The sequence below is a fragment of the Eptatretus burgeri genome, chromosome 7 (genome assembly GCF_056783735.1).
Source record: "Eptatretus burgeri isolate ZD-2024b chromosome 7, Ebu_testis_v1, whole genome shotgun sequence".
NCBI classification, from domain to species: Eukaryota; Metazoa; Chordata; class Myxini; order Myxiniformes; family Myxinidae; genus Eptatretus; species Eptatretus burgeri.
Window position 1 is genome coordinate 53,166,636 of NC_140967.1, and position 18,500 is coordinate 53,185,135.

Genomic DNA, 18,500 nt, shown 5'->3' on the forward strand with positions numbered 1-18,500 from the left:
GTGGACAACATCGACCACAACCCGAGTTCCACAACAGCAAAGGATTCGTTCCATGGAACAGGGATCTCTCTCCTGCAACACCCAGTGTGCGCAGATGGAGGAGTGGAACGTGGGATTGTCATCACTGGCGGGCCTGCTGTATCAAGGACTGTTGACCATCTACCTAAGTACTACACTGAGGTACCACCCGTTGCTTACATTGTCAAGGGCTCAACAGTACCAGCCACCTCCATGACTTCTCTGAAACGGGCCAGCTTTGCAGAGCATAAGGAGAAAGAGTACGAGTGGCTGGATAACCTGAGAAGTGCGCTCGAAGTACAAGATGTGACCACAGATGGAGTCTTTCAGAAGACATCATGGGCTGCATACCATGCCAGCCACCAGGAGCCTGGTCAAGCTATCATCACGCCAACTTCACTGCTTTCTCTGTTCCATGAGAGTGCACAGTCACAATGATCAGACACTCCATGGATGTGGTCAGAAGTGCCATTGAGCATCTCAACCCAGGCCAAACGCCTGTTCTGGCTTTCGACCAGCCATTGTTTGCTCTTGCGAAGCAGATACAGTGGAAGTGGCCGGAAACACATGGGGAAGACAAACTGGTGGTGATGTTCGGAGGCCTGCATGTCAAGATGGCAGCACTGAAGACACGAGGTGACTGGTTGCAGGGAAGCGGGTGGATGCATGCACTCGCACAGGCAGAGATTGCTACATCCAGGATGACACAATGCACTGCATTGAAAGGTTTGTGGCGCTCCTCCATGACCGCACCAGTCCATATACGGATGTCAACGAGGCCAGAAAGAAACTCTTCGCCAAGAGGAACTCCGTCCAGCGCATCCCACCTACCTACGATGCTTTGGAACAGCATGTGAAGAGATCAGTCTTCCAGGGTGGCTATGTCTGGGGGGCAGGTCTTGGTCCCTCAACCCGTGCTTCCATCACCAACAAGCTAGGGCTGGCGGCAAATGGAGGATGGGTCCTACGAACCGCTCTGGACCATACTCCCTGAGGCTTCAAAAAGCTGCTTCGACCTGGTGTCGTGCAGCTGTAAAAAAAAAAAAGGCTGTAGAAACTGCTGCAAATGCAAGAAGGCTAATATGCAATGCACTGGACTGTGTGCTTGTGAAGGAGAATGCCAGGAGACAGACGCAGTCGACACAGACTGATATCGGCCTCGCTTAGAATGTGCAAATGCAAAGTCACATTGCTTGTAAAAGTGTTGACTTCTTGATCCAGAGCCAGTACACGAGCTCAGAAACTCATATTGTACGAGACTGATATATGCGTGTACCATGTGTCCTGGTAGAATGGTGGTAGACAGTAAACCGTCGCCGCTTCAAAGTGAAGTGTGCAATAATTTGACTACATTTCCTGAGTTTGTCATTATCACGATTATCAGTTCCCTTTTCAAAATAGAGTAAAGTATGTAATCTATAATGCGATTTTTGTTGATTCCAAACCCATTGAATGTGATGAATATCATTTGACTCTTGTTCTCCAGGCAATAATGGGTACTTTTCAGCGAAAAGTTTCAGGAGAGCAGCAATTTACAAGTCAAATAATGGCTTTTTTACCGAAAATACGGGCTCATAATATTTGAATACGCCTTTTCATTGTCAATTTACTGAATTTTACACTTTCCTTATATCTACCACCAATACAATAAGAAAATAAGAGCATATAGCCAGCCAATTTCGCTAAAGTAGAATGGCGGCCATTTTGGAAAATGGTCGCCGAAGCTGACCAAGGCATAATCTCGGGTGGCTCCATATCTTGAATTGTTCGGAATACATTATTCTACATGTGTACCAATTTTGGTGCTTTTATGCAAATTTGAACAATTGATCTGAAATATCAGACTACGCTGCAGGACTATAGGTGGGGGGAAAATAAATATAAATCCCAGACCAGGAGGATCGAAGAAGACATTGAAGATGGAAGACCATTCAAATGCAGGATGCCCATGTTTACTGTATCATGTGATGTGAAAAACAATAAAGAATGATTAAAACTTGTTTTTACAATATAGTCCATCATGGTTTTCTTCTAGAAACCTGTGCTATGCTGGAAAAAGGTGTCTACTCGGAGTCAACACGCTCAAAACGGCCAGAACCAGCTCTTACTTTTCAGCGGGCATCTGATCGTACCGTCTCCCCATCCCCATGAGCCCATCAAAGGCTGATTTCTGGTCCGTTGTAGGCTGAATATCAGCATCTCGCAGGGAAACTTTGACGTACTTGGTCCCGAAATCTTTCAATACGAACAGCGGTGTACAACTTTCGACAAACAAAATTGGCACGATCGAGAGTAGCCTGCGAATCATCCCTGCTGCTGCACTGAATTGATGCAATAGTTTGGCCAGAATATTCGTCGTCAAGATGTTGCGTGATTAAATCACCAGTCACTCGAATTGATACTGCTGACGTACTTCTTTACAATCACTTTCGCCCCAGAAACCACAGTCAATCTGAACCACGCTGGCCACTGCTCAGACGCCATGACCGAAGACTACTGCACAGCCCTACTGTGCAGTTTGGTTAAAGGTGGCTCGGCATTTTGGTGCGCGCGTGCGAAATTATATTTTGAAAATAATTGCCGACGTTTACATTTCGGGTTTTGAAACTTTTGCGCCTTCGGCGGAAAATTTAGATAGAAAAGGCTAAAAATGTGTTTTATATTTCATTTTCGGCAAATATACAGTCGGCGGATCTGTAAACCAAGTTATAAAATAACTAAGGCCTAACTAATGCCTTGAAATCCTGCTGCATGCGATAAAGCAATGTTCTGCTGTTCATGGGAAAACACAAGTTTTTCCAGGTGAAGGTAAACTCTCTACAATCTTCATCCTTGGACCATATTTATTGCCATGGCAAATGCTAGTCAAATTGGGAACTGGTGACGACGTAGCTGAAATGGTAAAAGTTGTAATTTTTTGGAAACAGCTTTGAGATGATGAAACGATGCTCAAAAGACTCGTCAAAAGAGACTCGTCAAATGAACGCACAAGGTACGGTTGAAAGTGATGAATTGTTTGTTTGTTTTTCATCGGAATATTTGACAAAGGTCAGCACTCAGGTAGTGAGAGTGAATTATTTGTTTGCACAAATGTCTATCATTTTAGTATTATAGATTTTTAGAAATGAAATATTTGAATACAATTGACACAAATACTTCATTTTTGCTCCAATTTGAATTTGTTTTGTTTTTACACTTGGTTTCACTTTTTGGATTAAAGTGGAAAAGGATGCAAATGTTGTTGCAGGTCTGTGAAGTTGGTGCATGAGACAGCATGGCATAATACACAAAGAAAGTTGTCGCTGTACGTCATTGGTAATTTGCTTTCAAAAAGTGTCAATGCATAAGTAAATGGAGAGTTCATAGAACAACTTACTCGATGCAGAGTTCAAGTTTATAACTCGATTGAAATAAAATAATAATGATTTTAAAGGTCGTATAAAAAAAAATTCTCGAAATTTAACCGCCATTGACAATGTCCATAACACAACCCTATCTAACATGTTAAATTCCTTTTTTTGTGCTTGTTGTTTGTTTCCTTTACGACGTCCTGAAAAACAGTAAATTCACTGCCAGATAGACAGAGTAAAAAAAAAAAATCTCACTCCTCTCTGCACATGTGTAATCGGGAGAAATTCAGAACCAAAGTACTTTTAAACAGCAAACTTGTCTCCCGAGTCATGTTCCGATTTGTGTTTGAAATAAAGATGTTCCTCAATCATAAATTGATGTTTTTAGCCACAGACAGACAAACAGACAGACAGACAGAAGTTAATCACTTGCTTAAACCCGCCTTTTGCTTCGCATGCGCATGGTAAAAATGGATGGAATGGAAGGTCAGTTAAGTGGAAAACATAAGCATGATAGGAAAGAGTGACCAAATTAAATAACTCAGGACAGCAGTAGATAAGAAAGAAAAAAAACAACACAATGTATTATTACATCATCATGTTGCCCTTTGTGACACGAACCTATCTTTCACGATACTGAAGTAGAATGATGAAAGCTCACGGTTCAGTAAAGCAAGCATGAGGCGTGAAACACGACTGTAGTCAAAATTCTTGTAGGCTTCTGTCACCTGCCAAACAATAAATTACAATTCACTGAATCACGTCGATGGAAAACCAAAATACATCATAACATCTCAAACTGCACAATGCTGTTCACTTGCGAAATATCAAATTATTCTTAGTTAAACTGCAACAATAATCCTTGATGGAGGCAAACTACTGAATACAATCACAAAACTAGAACGGCGCTCTTCGCCCACATTACATCATTATGCTGTACATACTTGTACCAAGTATTATTTCAATTTTTTCAGGTATTCTCAAATATCACATTTTTTCATGACATGACCTCTGACCTTTGACCTCTTGGTGCCAAAATCTAATAATTTCATCTTTGAATCATAAAAGATAATTATACAAAGTTTGGTTAAAATCACATCACGAGTTCACAAGTTAGTACGGCAACATAATTTTTTACCGAACGGGACCTCTGACCTTTCACCTCTTGACACCATAATCTAATCGGTTCATCTTTGCATCATTATAGTACTTGTACCAAGTTTGACTTTCATCCCTCCAGCCGTTCTTAAGTTATGACGGTAAGGAAAAGCTATCATAGATGCATGGATGGACGGACAACCAGAAAACAATGCCTCTGGTGACTTCATCAAAGAGACAGGATTCCTCTTTTCCCACGCTTTCAACATTCACTTCCCTCCACATCCACTTACTCATTTTTGTGTTGGTAATCATCTTACTCTTTTTCTTTCACCTCCTCTGTAACTTTCTCACCCTCTTATTAGTCCCCTATCAGTTTCACAAGAGGGGACGATAGGTTTGCTGTCCGTCCGTCCAACCCACTTGGGGTTTTTCACATTTTTTTCCCCACACCCTTTAACATATTCAACTGAAACTTGGTACATGGCTTTATTGTGATAAGCTCCAGAACGAGTTCGAGTTTCAGGGTGTTTTGTCAACTTCTCACAGAGTTATGCCCTTTTTGGAATCTGAAAATGTCACATACTATACATGGGTCAGTTTTCAGCTGCCCTGAATCAACCCCACTGCTTTACAACCATTCACGGGATAGCTGGCCTTACTCCACTCCAATTAAAATCATGCACCACCATTCCATGAAACAGCACAGATCAGCAGGCCTCAGGCCTGGGTGTTAGTCCATGGCCCAGTGCAATTGGAATGATCCCAGGTATATCGCCATGATGCACATAAGCCACATGTTTTTATTTCATGTATGTAAATCAGGTTATTCGTCCCCAACCGGTTGCACCGGAGGGGCCTAAAGGTTTGCTGTCTGTCTGTCTGTCTGTCTGTCTGTTCCACCTGGGGTTTTTGAGACTTTTGCCCCCATACCCTTTAACATATTCAACTGAAACTTGGGACATGGATTTATTATTAGTTACGGAAGAAGTTTGAGTTTCAGGGCGTTTCACCCCCCCCACCCCCCACCACCCACAGAGTTCTACCCCTTCTGGACTTAGAAAATATCACATTGGTAGAGGGCATGTATTGCAAAGCAATTCTCGCTCTTGTCTCTCTTTACCTCAACTCTCACTTTGTGTGTCACGTTACAAACTGCAATCATTTCTCATTCACTTTTATGCTTTACCCTTGTCATTTTCTACATGAAACAGCCAAAAAGCAGGAGGAATCAAACTTTAGCAAGAATGAATGGTGGAAACAAAGATGAAGCAAAAACTGCACATCATAACATCACAACACAGGGCCCTGCCCACATGGGCTGCCTGGCCCCGCATCGGCAGACCCACCTCCACAGCACCGGCCTGGCTTCATTATGCAAGAACATATTTACTCTGCCAATTGATTGAAAGTTTTTCATTGCTAGGCAGTCAATAACTCTCGCATTGTGAGGTATCCACATGGTTGGTTACTTTGTGCAAGCATAATAATTTTCACTATTTTTGCGAAATATCAATCTTTTCCTCTATCGATCACAATATTCATGCAAAAATCTGGCTAAAATACTGTAGTGACTTGATAAGGCCTTGACCTGAGCCCTAATTGCAGCAAACATAATAAATTTGTAGGTTACTCATGAAAAATGACATTTTAAGCAAATTGAAGGTCAATTTAAACAATTTTTTCATTCTATAATACTTCCACTTATTGTGGTGGCATGATTTCATGCTTTCAACTGGCTGTGATCAACAATGCATCGCCACTGCTACCGAGTATGTGGGAACCACTGATGCAATGCTTCGATTACCATGTTCACTAGTACTCATTTCACCAACCTCAGAAGGATGACAGCCTGAGTCAACCTCACCTGGTGTTAATTCAGCGGCTGAGGGGGCTTGAACTCAGGACCCTAAGATCTGAAGACCGCCACCCGAACCACCAAGCCAACACCAGGTTTGTAATGTGGCACATTAAAACAAATACTTACAAGTGAAGACTCATGTAATCAAACCTGATCTTCTAATCCGAGGGCATACAATTGCTGTGAGTGACTGCTGATAACTGAAACAAGGCGATTCATTGAAATTACCTGAATGTTAAACTCGTGAAGTTGATGCAGGAGATATTGGTCGATGACTTGCATACTGTCATGAGGTACACTGTCCGTGGTAGGACAAAAATCAAACAAGCTTCCAAGCAGAAACCTCAGTGTGTTCCGAATCTGCAAATCAATATAGTGGATAAGGGTCATGTTCATGCATGCCATTCACAGAAACATTTGCAAGCAAAATACAAAGTCAGGCTATAGTGGTCAGAGTGAGCATGTCTGATTTTAGCTTACCTGGAACTTAAGTTCCAGATAAGGTATTGTCATCACACACCATCCGACCGTCTCCTTTTTTGACTTCTCCAGTCAAACTGTTGGACCGAGCCGGCTGAAATTTGGCAGCAAGGTTCCCCTCCTGACTGTTAACAGGAATTGCAAAGCTCGTCCCGGTCATACGACTTTAAGTAGGTCAAAATGGCCGACTTAGTAAATTTCTTCAAAAATCTTCTTCTCCCGACCCACCAAACAGAAGGCGAGCAAATTTGGGTGACAACATTAGGCCAGGTTAGGGATGTTAAATTGCGGAAGTCATGCCGATCACGTAACCAGAAGTGTGTCAAAAAGGCAGACAAAAATCTTCTTCTCCAAATCCACCAGTCAGAATGCTACCAAATGTGGGTTATAACATTAGGGCACGGCCCTGATGTTAAATTGCGGAGGCCATGCTGATCACGTGGCTGGAAGTGTGTCAAAATGGCGGTTGTGCAAATTCCTTCCAAAATGTTCCTCTCCAGAGCCACCAGTCAGAATGCGACCAAATGTGGGTTACAACATTAGGCCAGGGCCCAGATAAGCTGCAGGTCCAGTGGTCCTTTTTTTTGGTTCATGGCTGTTGCAAAAAGCTACTTTCTCGATGAAAGGAAGGCAACAGTCAGAGAAGGAATAAGAATCGGTAAACTTCCCAAAATAGCATGGAAACTATTCTCACATGACAAATCCAACCAAGAGCTATCACAAGATGTCACACAAAAGGGGCTGTCACACCTTGACGATTTAGCCAGCGTATGCCGATTTATGAAAAATTTGTCTAAAACGCTGGCACACGTCGAATACGTTATGGGTAAGTTGTGTATACTTTTAGAGCACGCTGAAAAACACTGCCATACGTCGTAGTACGCTGGCTTTAATCGTTGTACTTTGCGGTTGTCTGCAAATTTTAGCATGCTTGAAATTTTACGACGTATGCCGGCGTATGGCTCACACTTTCCGCATACGCTGGGAATAAGTTGTGGGCACATTATGCGATCGTTGACACATGTTACTTGTAAGTTACTCACAAGTCGAAACACGTCGAGGTAATGATTAGCGTACCCGAAACTTATTTATAACCCTTGAGTAACGTGTTGTCGGCACGTTACATGATCGTTGACACACGTCGAGGCACGTTATGCGATCGTTGACACACGTTACTTGTAATTTGCTCATAAGTCGAAACGCGTCGAGGTAATGCTTAGCATACCCAAAACTTATTTCTAACCTGAGTAACGTGCTTTGAATCTATGAGTAACGTACCTCCAACGCATATTGATGTATGTAGACGTATTTGATTGACGTATTCCGGACGACCACGTAACTTACTGAACATGTTTGAAATTTACAGCTACCGTATAATGTCGTATTGGCAGCGTTTAAAAAAAAAAAAAAAAAAAAAAAACAACACCAACACCAACTTCCGATATTTCGTCACGTGCTGTTACGTCACGTCCGATTGCCTCTTCAGTTTGCTCACGTCTTAATCTTGGTTCCTCCTCTGTGAATATTTTCTGTTTGAGGAGATCGTCACGTCGAAACTTAAAAGCAAATGTCTGATTATATTTTAAAATTCGTGATAGACTTAAAAAAACAACAACAACAACAACAACAACAAACAAGAACAACTTCAGATATTTCGTCACGTGCCTTCACGGAGCCAAGGAGAAAAAAAGAAAATGTGCCTTGATGGAGAAAATAAGTTCCGGGTATGCTAAACATTTCCTCGACGTGTTTCGACTTATGAGTAACTTACAAGGAACTTGTGTCGACGTGTCAACGATCGCATATCGTGCCTACAACTTATTCCCAGCGTAGCGGAACGTGTGAGCCATACGGCGAGTACGTCGTAAAATTTTCAGCATGCTTGAAATTTCACGACGTACAAGGCGTATTGCGATGTATGGCAGTTTTTCAGCGGGCTCTTAACATATACACAACTTAAGGCCCGGTCACACCTTGACGTTTTAGCCAGCGATGGCAACGTATTAAAATGTATGTAAAACGCTGGCTGACGTTGAACTTTTGATGTTTTTTTTAAAGATTCGGACGTATTCATAGCGACTTGGTCTTATGTATAACGCATTGGTAACGGACACAGAACGTTTCGTTGTGTTATAGATAACTTATACCAACGAATGCTGAACCTGTTGTCGGCCTACACAACCGATGCCCAACGATAGTCTAACTTCGGCATAGCGCGTTGCACGCATCGCCGACGATGTCGTGACGTAGCCTATGAAAAGGCTGACGCACAACGATTCGAATCATAACTGCCGTAGAAATGGAAGTGACAACATCGCAGTCACACCTTGGCGATCTTGCCAGCGTATGCCGACCTAAGAAAAATGTGTCTAAAACGTTGGGGCATGTCAAATACGGTATGAGTAAGTTTGGTATACGTGAGTAGAACGCTAAAGTACGCTATCATACGTCGTAGTAAGTAGAGTACGTCAAGAAATTTTAAACATGTTCAAAATTTTACGACGTACTCGGCGTACGACACACGTTCCGCATGCGATGGGGATAAGTTTTACACACGATATGTGGACGCTTACACACGTCCACAAACGCTACTTATAAGTCGAAACACGTCGCGGTAATGTCTTTTTTACGCGAAACTTATTTCTAACTTATGTTTGACGTGCTTTGAACCAATTCTTTACGTAGTCCCAACACACATTGACGTATGTAGATTTATTCCAATGACATATTCCGGTCAACAAAAAAAAAAAATGAACGTGTTTCTAGCTTACAACTGCCATACAAAGACGTGTTCCCAGCGGTTTTGGGAATTGGTATATAAAAATGCTGCTCATAAAAGGGGAACCCAACAGTGTTTTCGAGTCCTTTTTGAGTCGATGTCCATGTCAGCAGTAACAGTAACAGTATCAGTATTAGTATTAGTAGTAGTTTGTTCATGTTGGCAGTAGTAGGTGAGTGTGAGGGGGAGGGTGTGGGTTATGATGGATCGTCCTTGCGTCCGCGTGTCCACGGGTAGGAGACATCTTTTCACCATTGTTCGAAGTTCTTCGCGGCTAATTTTTTATGGGCTTTTTCAACAATGAGCTATAGCTTGTTTTTACGATTTAGGTCTATTCATAACGGGTTGGACAAATGCACAATGAACTAATAATGTGCATAGAGCGCTTTGATTACTTATAGATACGATATACCAACGAATAATTATCGTGAAGCCGGCGTTCACAAACTATGCCCAACGATAGCCTAACTTATCCATATCGTGCGGCAGTTTATCTTTGCTGGTGACGTGGGGTTTGCTATTCATAGGCTGCCACTCAACGATTTAAATGGCTGCATCTCCACTATTGAAAGTAGACGCTTACGCTCAACAATTGGATTTTTTTTTTTTTTACACTCAACGACTTTTAAACGGTACCACTCAGCTATTTTCATTGTTTACAATGAACGATTTAAATTGCTGTCACTCGCCTTTGTTTTTTGACGCTGGGGTTTTGAAATTTGAAGCGTTTCTTCTGAACGTGTTAAAACGCTCAAACTCGACTATTTTAAATCGACGCTGCCGATGGACAATTGGAATCATAGCCAAGCTAGACATCGAAGTGTGAACATCCTCGTCATGCCGAAGAAAAGTTTGAAGAATGCTGCAAATAAGTGTCCTGGCCGTGGCCATGGATGCTGACGCAAGGACGATCCATTATACCGACGTCTTTCAGCCTATGAGTAACTTAAAAGTAACGTCTGTCGACGTGTGGCAACGATCGCGTAACGTGCCAACAACACGTTAATCATAGGTTAGAAATAAGTTTCGGGTACGCTAAACATTACCTCGGCGTGTCTCAACTTATGATTAACTTACAAGTAGCATGTGTTGACGTCTGTCAACGATCGCAGACCGTGCATACAACTTGTGGCCAGCGTAGCGGAACGTGTGAGTCATACGCCGGCATACGTCGTGAAATTTCAAGCAAGAAAAAATTTGAGGACAACCAAAAAGTACAACGTTTAAAGCCAACGTACGACGACGTATGGCAGCGTTTTTCAGCGTGCTCTCAATGTTATCAAAACTTACCCATAACGTATTCAACGTGTGCCAGCGTTTTAGAAAAAAAAATCAAAAATCGGCATACGTTGGCTAAAACGTCAAGGTGTGACCGGGCCTTTACCCATAAAGTATTCGACGTGTCCCAGCGTTTTAGACAAATTTTTCAGAGGTCGGCATACGCTGGCGAAATCGTCAAGGTGTGACTGCGATGTTGACACTTCCAATTCTCAGGCAGTTATGATTTAAATCGGCGTGCGGCAGGTTTTTAATAGGCTACGCCACGTGATTGTCGGTGATAAGTGCAGCACGCTATGCATACGTTAGACTATCGTTGGGCATAGGTTGTGAACGCCGACAACACGCTAATCATTTGTTGGTCTAAGTTATCTTTTTGTGATTAAAACGTTATGTGTAAGTTACTAATACGTTATGCATACGTCCAACTCGTTATGAATACGTCCAAAACTTTAAAGAAATAAAAAAAACATCAAAATTTCAGCGTACGCCAACGTTTTACATACATTTTTATACGTTGCCATTGCTGGCTAAAACGTCAAGGTGTGACAAGGCCCTAACGTTTGGTTGAGCAACTGGAAGACAACAGTCGGTGTTTGGCATGATCATCACTTGTTTGGTGTTGCATTCCGAGTTCTTGCCTCCTGTTGCTGAAACATGTTGTTGAGACGGGTAAAAAATTTACATTGGTGCATCGTGCCTTCCTGTCCTGGTCTTTCATGTCATGCAAATTATTTTTTATGTCCTTGCCATTCATTACCCTTGGACACTGTAAAGGTAGATAGGGCACTGGATGAAAAATGAGCTTTTGATGCAAAGGCAAATTTAAAATGATGTACTTTGCTTGGAGCAGACTTTGGAGTCTCATCAGGAACACTGATTACTATGATTAATTTTATTACAATAAAATGGCCATTTTGGTTGACAATCCTTTGTTGATGAATATATTTTTACTCAATATAACAAACAGTGAAATGTCAATTTCTTCATTATTTATACCACAAGGGAGATGTTTGTCTGGCTGTGTGTCTGGCTGTGTGTGTTGCCATTTTTCTCAGAGATGGCCAAACAGATCTTCATCAAACTTTCAGAGGGTTCATTCGTGAGTGCCAGGACAAAAAAGCAAAAATTCAAAATTTCGAAAAACAAAAGTTGGATTTATTTTATTTTCTTTTAATTGCTCGATAGTGTCTAAGCCTTTGTAGTTATGTGAAAGCAAATATTCAATGATCTCCGAACCCAATTATTCGTCGGTGTTGGGAAGTGTTTTAGCCTCCCACAAAAAAAAGGAAAAAAAAAAACAAATTTCTTTCTTCAAAATGTGAACAGGATTAGAACAGCACCGGGCAATGCAGGGTATCCCTGATAGTTTAAAATAGATTTCACTCAGCCATTGTGGAAAAATTAAGCAAAACCCTATATTAGGGCCAGTCCATCCAGTTATTACCAGCCAAATGGAAACTGCAATTTTAACCGTAAAAGGTGGAACATGTAAATTTTCTGAAGAATTTTCTTCGCAATGCCACAACAGTGTGCCCCTATGGACCCTGGTCACTGAGGCGCACTATAATATCTGGGGGGGTTCTAGAGTGGGGGACTGGGGAGGAATCCAGGGAAATTAATTCATATTTACGACAAGCCCACAAAACTTATCAGTTTGTTATAAGAAGATTTTACAGTAGTTCCATTCATAAGTAAATAAAACAAGACCTGAAAAAGTCAGCAAAAGTAAACTTCAATAAATGTGACCAAGTAGGAACGTACTCCAAAAACAGAATCTTCTGTTCTTTTCAGTACAGAAGGGCCGACAAACACATCTGCATACACATTGGATTCTGCCGCCCACCATCGGAGAACATCTGCTCCATATGCTGGTTCTTCGATCTTGTCCTGCCATGAAATTAAACGGTCAACAGAATTAAAAACCAAGAACGTAAAGAGCCATATATTTAATTAAACTATAAACTGGCAAGGTTGAAAGAGCCCTTGATCGGCAGGCAGATTCATGACTTCAGTTCCTACAAACTATTTTACCGTTTATAAAAAGTGTAACATATGGTCTTCACATGCCAATGGAACAATGTAAAGCAGTAAAATATCAGGAAACAGTAAGGATAAAAAAAATTAATCAGATGAGCAGGATGAAGTTGAAAGGAGGTGGGGTAGGATGGTGGAGGGAGAAGGTAAGGGTAGGATAGGTATCTTGCATTGCATGTGATAATAGGTAGGAAGGTCCTGGTGGGAAGATTCAAATTGTTTCAGGAGAATGGCAAAGAGTTACATGAATGAAAGTAGATATGTTGGTACCCCAAGGGGTAAGAACATGAGACTGGTATCAAGCAAGATACTGCCGTTTCAAATACAGCTGTTGAAGGAAGACGAATTGAGCATTTGGATTTCAAGCTTCTCGAAATAAATTCTAAAAATAAAAAAATAGGACCACTGAACCTGTCACTTATCTGGGCCCTGGCCTGGTGTTGTAACCCAAATTTGGAAGCGTTCTGACTGGTGGGTCTGGAGAGGAAGGTTTTTGAAGGAATTTACACTATTTTCCCAAACATTTAATAAGTCGGCCATTTTGATGCTTTCGATCATGTGATCGGCATTACCTCTGAAATTTTATATCAGGACTGTGTCCTAATGTTGCAACCCAAATTTTGTAGCATTCTGACTGGTGAGTTTCGAGAAGAAGACTGGTGGTTAAAGTCATGTGACCGGAACGAGCTTCGTAATTCCTGTTACCAGTCAGGAGAGGAATGTTGCCACCAAATTTCAGCTAAATAGGCCCAGCGCTTTGGTCAGAGAAGTCGAAATAGGAGACGGATGGACAGACGGTGCACCATGCAAATACCTTATCTGGAATTTAAATTCCACATAAGCTAAAAAGTATTACTGTATGTCATGATTGAATTGTTGATGAAAAACCCAAATGGATAATGACCATCAATCTGCCTATCCAACCTTGGCTGATACACATGTGCTGCCAATCCATCACCCTCACTGCCTTCTGGGAAACTTCGGGAACAATAAAATAAAATAAAAGTAAAACATGCCAAGGGAAAAATGTAAAATTGAGGTGGCGGAAATTGGAAGTCAAGGGGTGGTGGGGTGGGGGGGGGCAGAGAGAACAAAAAGAAGAAAGTTAAATAGCTCAGAGATAAACGAGGGAGAAAACTTTAAGAGATTTGGGTAAGAAGCAAGGAGAAAACACAAGATATGCAAAAATAGAAGGATTGAAATACTTCCAGGTGAGTGACACTTTTTTCATATGACACCAAGATGTTCTTTGTTTGAGTAACAAACAAAACACTGACAATATAAGAAAAAGAAAGGTGAATTGTAATCGACTGATGTCGACAAAGACACTGTGGTTTAATTGCATTGAGCATGGCCTTGACTAAAAGCCAGGTGCCTAGTTACATCAGATTGCGGCAATTACGGCTTGCCCTTTCATACAGAAATGTTGAATCATTCAAAACGATACACAGAATAATCTTAGCTTTGTCAGTAAAAGGAATGCAAACTTGTCTGCCTACCTTGCCTCCATTGACGACTACCATCGGATCAACAACATTGCCTCGAGATTTTGACATCTTCTGCCCATCTTCACTTGTAGCAAATCCATGCACCAGCAGACTTCTGCATTACAAAAGGATCAGACAATAGATAATAAAACTCACCATAGAAAAGATTAAATAATTACATAACAGCTACAGGTAGTGGACAAAAAAAGAAGACGCACCTCGGTAAATGAGGGACACAGAGTATATTGAAAGTAACAGCTTCCACACAGGTGTAGCCCACGTGATAATGAAGCAACTAACATCCCAGCATGCTTTAGGTCATGCATAAAAATGCTGGACAAGCCTAGTTGTCCATAATTATGGCTAACTTGGCTGCAAGAGGAGACCTCAGTGACTGAAAGAGGGGTGATTGTTGGAGCACATTTGGCATGAGCTTCAGCGACAAAGACAGCTCAATTTGCTGATATTTCACGAGCAACGGTGTCGAAGGTGATGTCATCATGGAACTCCAAAGGAAAAACATCATGAACAAAGGGCAACAGTGAGGGGAAGCACATACACCAGGATCATTAAATCCATGCATTAATGTGAAGTGCAAGGCAATGCAGGCAAGCAAATGAAGATAAAATGACTGTAAATTTCAACCTGGGGCGCGAGGACCAAGTTTTATCAAAAAAGGTACGCCGAGAACTCCACAGAGCGGGATACTATAGTCGAGTTGCAGTGCACAAACTACTCATCACACCTGGTAATGCATGTTTGCAAGTCCAGTGCTGGAAAAAAAAAAGCACAGGCAATGCAATATCGAGCAGTGCAGAAATGTGATAGGGTCAGATGAATCATCCTTCACCATGTTCTTGACAATGGAGTACAAGTGTGGCACCAACCAAAAGAACTCCACAATCCTGAGTGCTTGGTGGCAACAGTGAAGAGTTCTGGTGGTTCGGTAATCTTGTGGGGAACATTTTCCTGGCATGGTTTGGATGCAGTCATTCCCTGAGAAGGCAAGGTCAATGCCAATTGCTACTTTATGGTACCGAGTGATCATCTTCACCCCATGTTGCAGCATTTCTTTCCTGCTGGGAGGAGTGTCTTCCAGGATGACAATGCACCCATCCACAAACACGTGCGGTCGCCCAATGGTTTGATAAGCACGACAATGATGTTATCCATATGTCATGGCCTTCGAAGTCACCAGATCTGAACCCAATCGAGCATTTATGGAATATTCTGGAACGATGCCCAAGACAGCGTTTTCCACCTCCGTCAAACTGGTGCGAGTTGATTGACTTTCTCATGGAAGAATGGTGCCGCATCCATCCTGCAGAATTCCAGATGCCGGTAAACAATGCATTAATCTCCTCTCCCTATCAAGGCCGGAGTGCTCCAAGGCAGTGTTATAGGCCAAATTATATTCCTAATCTTAATCAACGATCTCTCTGACTGAAAAATCCTCTTTATCTCTTTGCTGAGGGCTCCACCCTCTGCCATGACATCCCTCATCCTTCAGATAGACAGGCAGCAGCAACTCCCCTCAGACCTCGCTGGAATCAAAAACTGCTTAGACACTTGGAATATGTCTTTCCATCTTGTCAAATCTCTCAATTTCTCTCTGAGAACTGCATGGCAAATCCTCCTGCCGACTTCCTCAACAACCCTCTCAAGAAGTTCAGTCATTCAAACTCTTCGGTCTCACCGTCAGCCATAATCTTTCTTGGGGAAAACACATTTCAAATTTGGCCTCCAAACTCAGCTGCCGACTGGGGATCCTCCATCATACAAAGTTCTTCCTTGGCATACCTGTGCTCTGATCCACATACAAGGCCTTCATCCACAGGTTGATGGAAGACTGCTCTCGCATCTGAACTGGCTCCCCCACCTCACATCTTGCTCAGCTTCACAACGTGGAAACCAAGGCCTTCAAGATCATTGGAATCTCCCACGATGAAGAGGAGTCTATATGCCTCTCGCTTTTCATCACTGACAAGTCAGTGGTCTTTGTCTTCTATAACACCCTTTCTCATATTGCACCCCCTACACTCAATACGCTTTGCCACCCCCACCCCCTCAGGTTTCTGCAGGGTGCACGCAGTCCACCAATTGTTATCAGCCTGTCCGGAGAAGGCCGGGCTTTGTAATCGCTTCAGTGTTTTTCTTTATTTATTTACCACTGAGCTTCTGTGTCTGTGCAGGCCATAACCTTTATACTGTTGAGGGCCAGGGTCTGGCGGAGAACGACCACTGGGTGGGGAAAACTACGTCGGTTCACACCAGACTTCCCGGAATTGTCGGCCGTCGCTCATGGATATGGCGGGTTGCTTAACCGACCCTGGACGCCAATACCTCAACCGCGTGACGTAGCGTCCTCCCGTCGAGAAACAAGTTACCTAATTAACCCCGCGGTTTTGACTACCGAGGAACCACGCCCTCGGTACACCTTGCCTGAACTGGATCACTCCACCAACCACCAACTACCTTTCTGGATTGGATGCAGTCGAGCGGCACTGCCCAGGACGTACCGGCGAGAAGGAACGGATTATCGGGAGTACAGACCCGGCTAAACTCAGATTCGAAACATGCTGGACCAATGGAGGAAAAGACAAAGACGAGCTGGGAACATTTCTACAATCATTTATTTACAATAAGCGGGGAAAACCATGTGGCAAAAGCGGACACAGAGCAGACTCGACGCGAGATTAATAAAAGGAACAATTACAACAATGAAGATCTTATACAGGCTTATCTAACGGACAGGCGCCAACACACTCAGACACGCACTCAGACAAAATAAACCCAGTGAAAAGAAAAAGGGACTTTTGCAGCCAGGGAGGGAGGGAGTCGAGGTCACAGTTTTTGGTGCCCGAACGTTTTGAGGGAAGGGACGCTCCGTGGTGTGGCACCCGACAAAAGCTGTGCGGTTCGGTCCACCGCCGCACGTGTGGTAATCGTGTCTGGTGGAGTCCAAAGAGGCGAGAGATGAGCAGTAGGCAGTACCAGATTAGAGGCTTGGTCGAGGTCCTTCAATTCCACCAACTCAGACTTCTCCCTTTCAAAAACCAACCGCGACCTTTCAAATCCAACGACAACCTTCCTTCGCATCCCACGCAACTCTGAGGATTGTCCCGTACTTTATAGATCACTGAGTTCGGGGTGGCGCCATGGCGAAGCCGACGTCATTGTCTGTCCCGATTGGACCGGGCCTTCATGTGGTCCGCCTTTCTGGGCGGGGTTTCGGCCAGACACTGGTAAAGACCGCCCACACCGCCGTGTCTGAGTTTGGGAAGGTGAATGGTGGCGCAGCTACTATAATGAACCTCGGGATTCTGGCTCAGAAAACGAGTCTCTAGAGACAGCGGGTAGACGGTGGAAGCGCTTGTCCAGCCCAAACTGCCCGTCGGGATTTGGGCTCAGGAGACGAGACGAGGATAGCAAGCGAGATGAAGGTACCATGGATCAAATAAAAGGGGAAATAAAATAAAAGGGGAAAAATGATTTATAATCCTAACTAAAAGCCCATCGCACCCCCATGTCTTCCCACTACACACAAGGAAGGGATATATCTGCACGTATACCAATGGAATAAATGACTTGGGATACCTGGATGTTGAATGCATATGGTTCCGAGAACCGTAACAATACCATTTCAGCATTTGTCACCAAGTTTTCAACAAATCTTTATTTATTCAACAAACCTTTATTTATTTTTAATTGTCCAAAACAAAGAAATAAATCATAATCAAGCAAAGGAAAAAAAATCCAACAGGCCTGAAAGGAGCACGTTTATTGGCTGCACAGCTGAGGAGAAGGGAAGATTGAAACCAGCCACTAAGCTGGTCCTTTCCTTCCAAGTAAAGGTCAGAACAATGGTTGACACCTGGAAAAAAAAAAAAAAAAAACATTAACAATAAAGGACCAGTATACAAGTATGTCAATATTCATCCAGTTGAATGGTCAACAAATATTTTATTCCCATGTGTTCTTGTGTTTCACATGTTTAGGTTTTCATCAGGAGTCATCAAGAGTCATGAGAAATGATAAAATTTATACTAAAATTGTAGAGCTGGAAAAGAAAGCATTAAAGTAAACTCCAAGGTAAGAGAAGTTAAAAAAAA

General features: G+C 42.6%; 1 protein-coding gene across 1 annotated transcript in view; it reads right to left on the reverse strand.

The window, feature by feature from the left end:
* IARS2 (isoleucyl-tRNA synthetase 2, mitochondrial) overlaps positions 1-18,500 on the reverse strand; it is a 128,875-nt gene that overhangs the window by 15,388 nt on the left and 94,987 nt on the right. The window contains exons 15-19 of the mRNA XM_085890334.1: positions 18,154-18,262; positions 14,401-14,503; positions 12,629-12,754; positions 6,556-6,687; positions 3,990-4,096 (exon numbers count right to left, since the gene is read on the reverse strand). Coding sequence (XP_085746460.1) covers positions 3,990-4,096; positions 6,556-6,687; positions 12,629-12,754; positions 14,401-14,503; positions 18,154-18,262 — 577 coding nt within the window. The remainder of the gene's footprint in view (positions 1-3,989; positions 4,097-6,555; positions 6,688-12,628; positions 12,755-14,400; positions 14,504-18,153; positions 18,263-18,500) is intronic.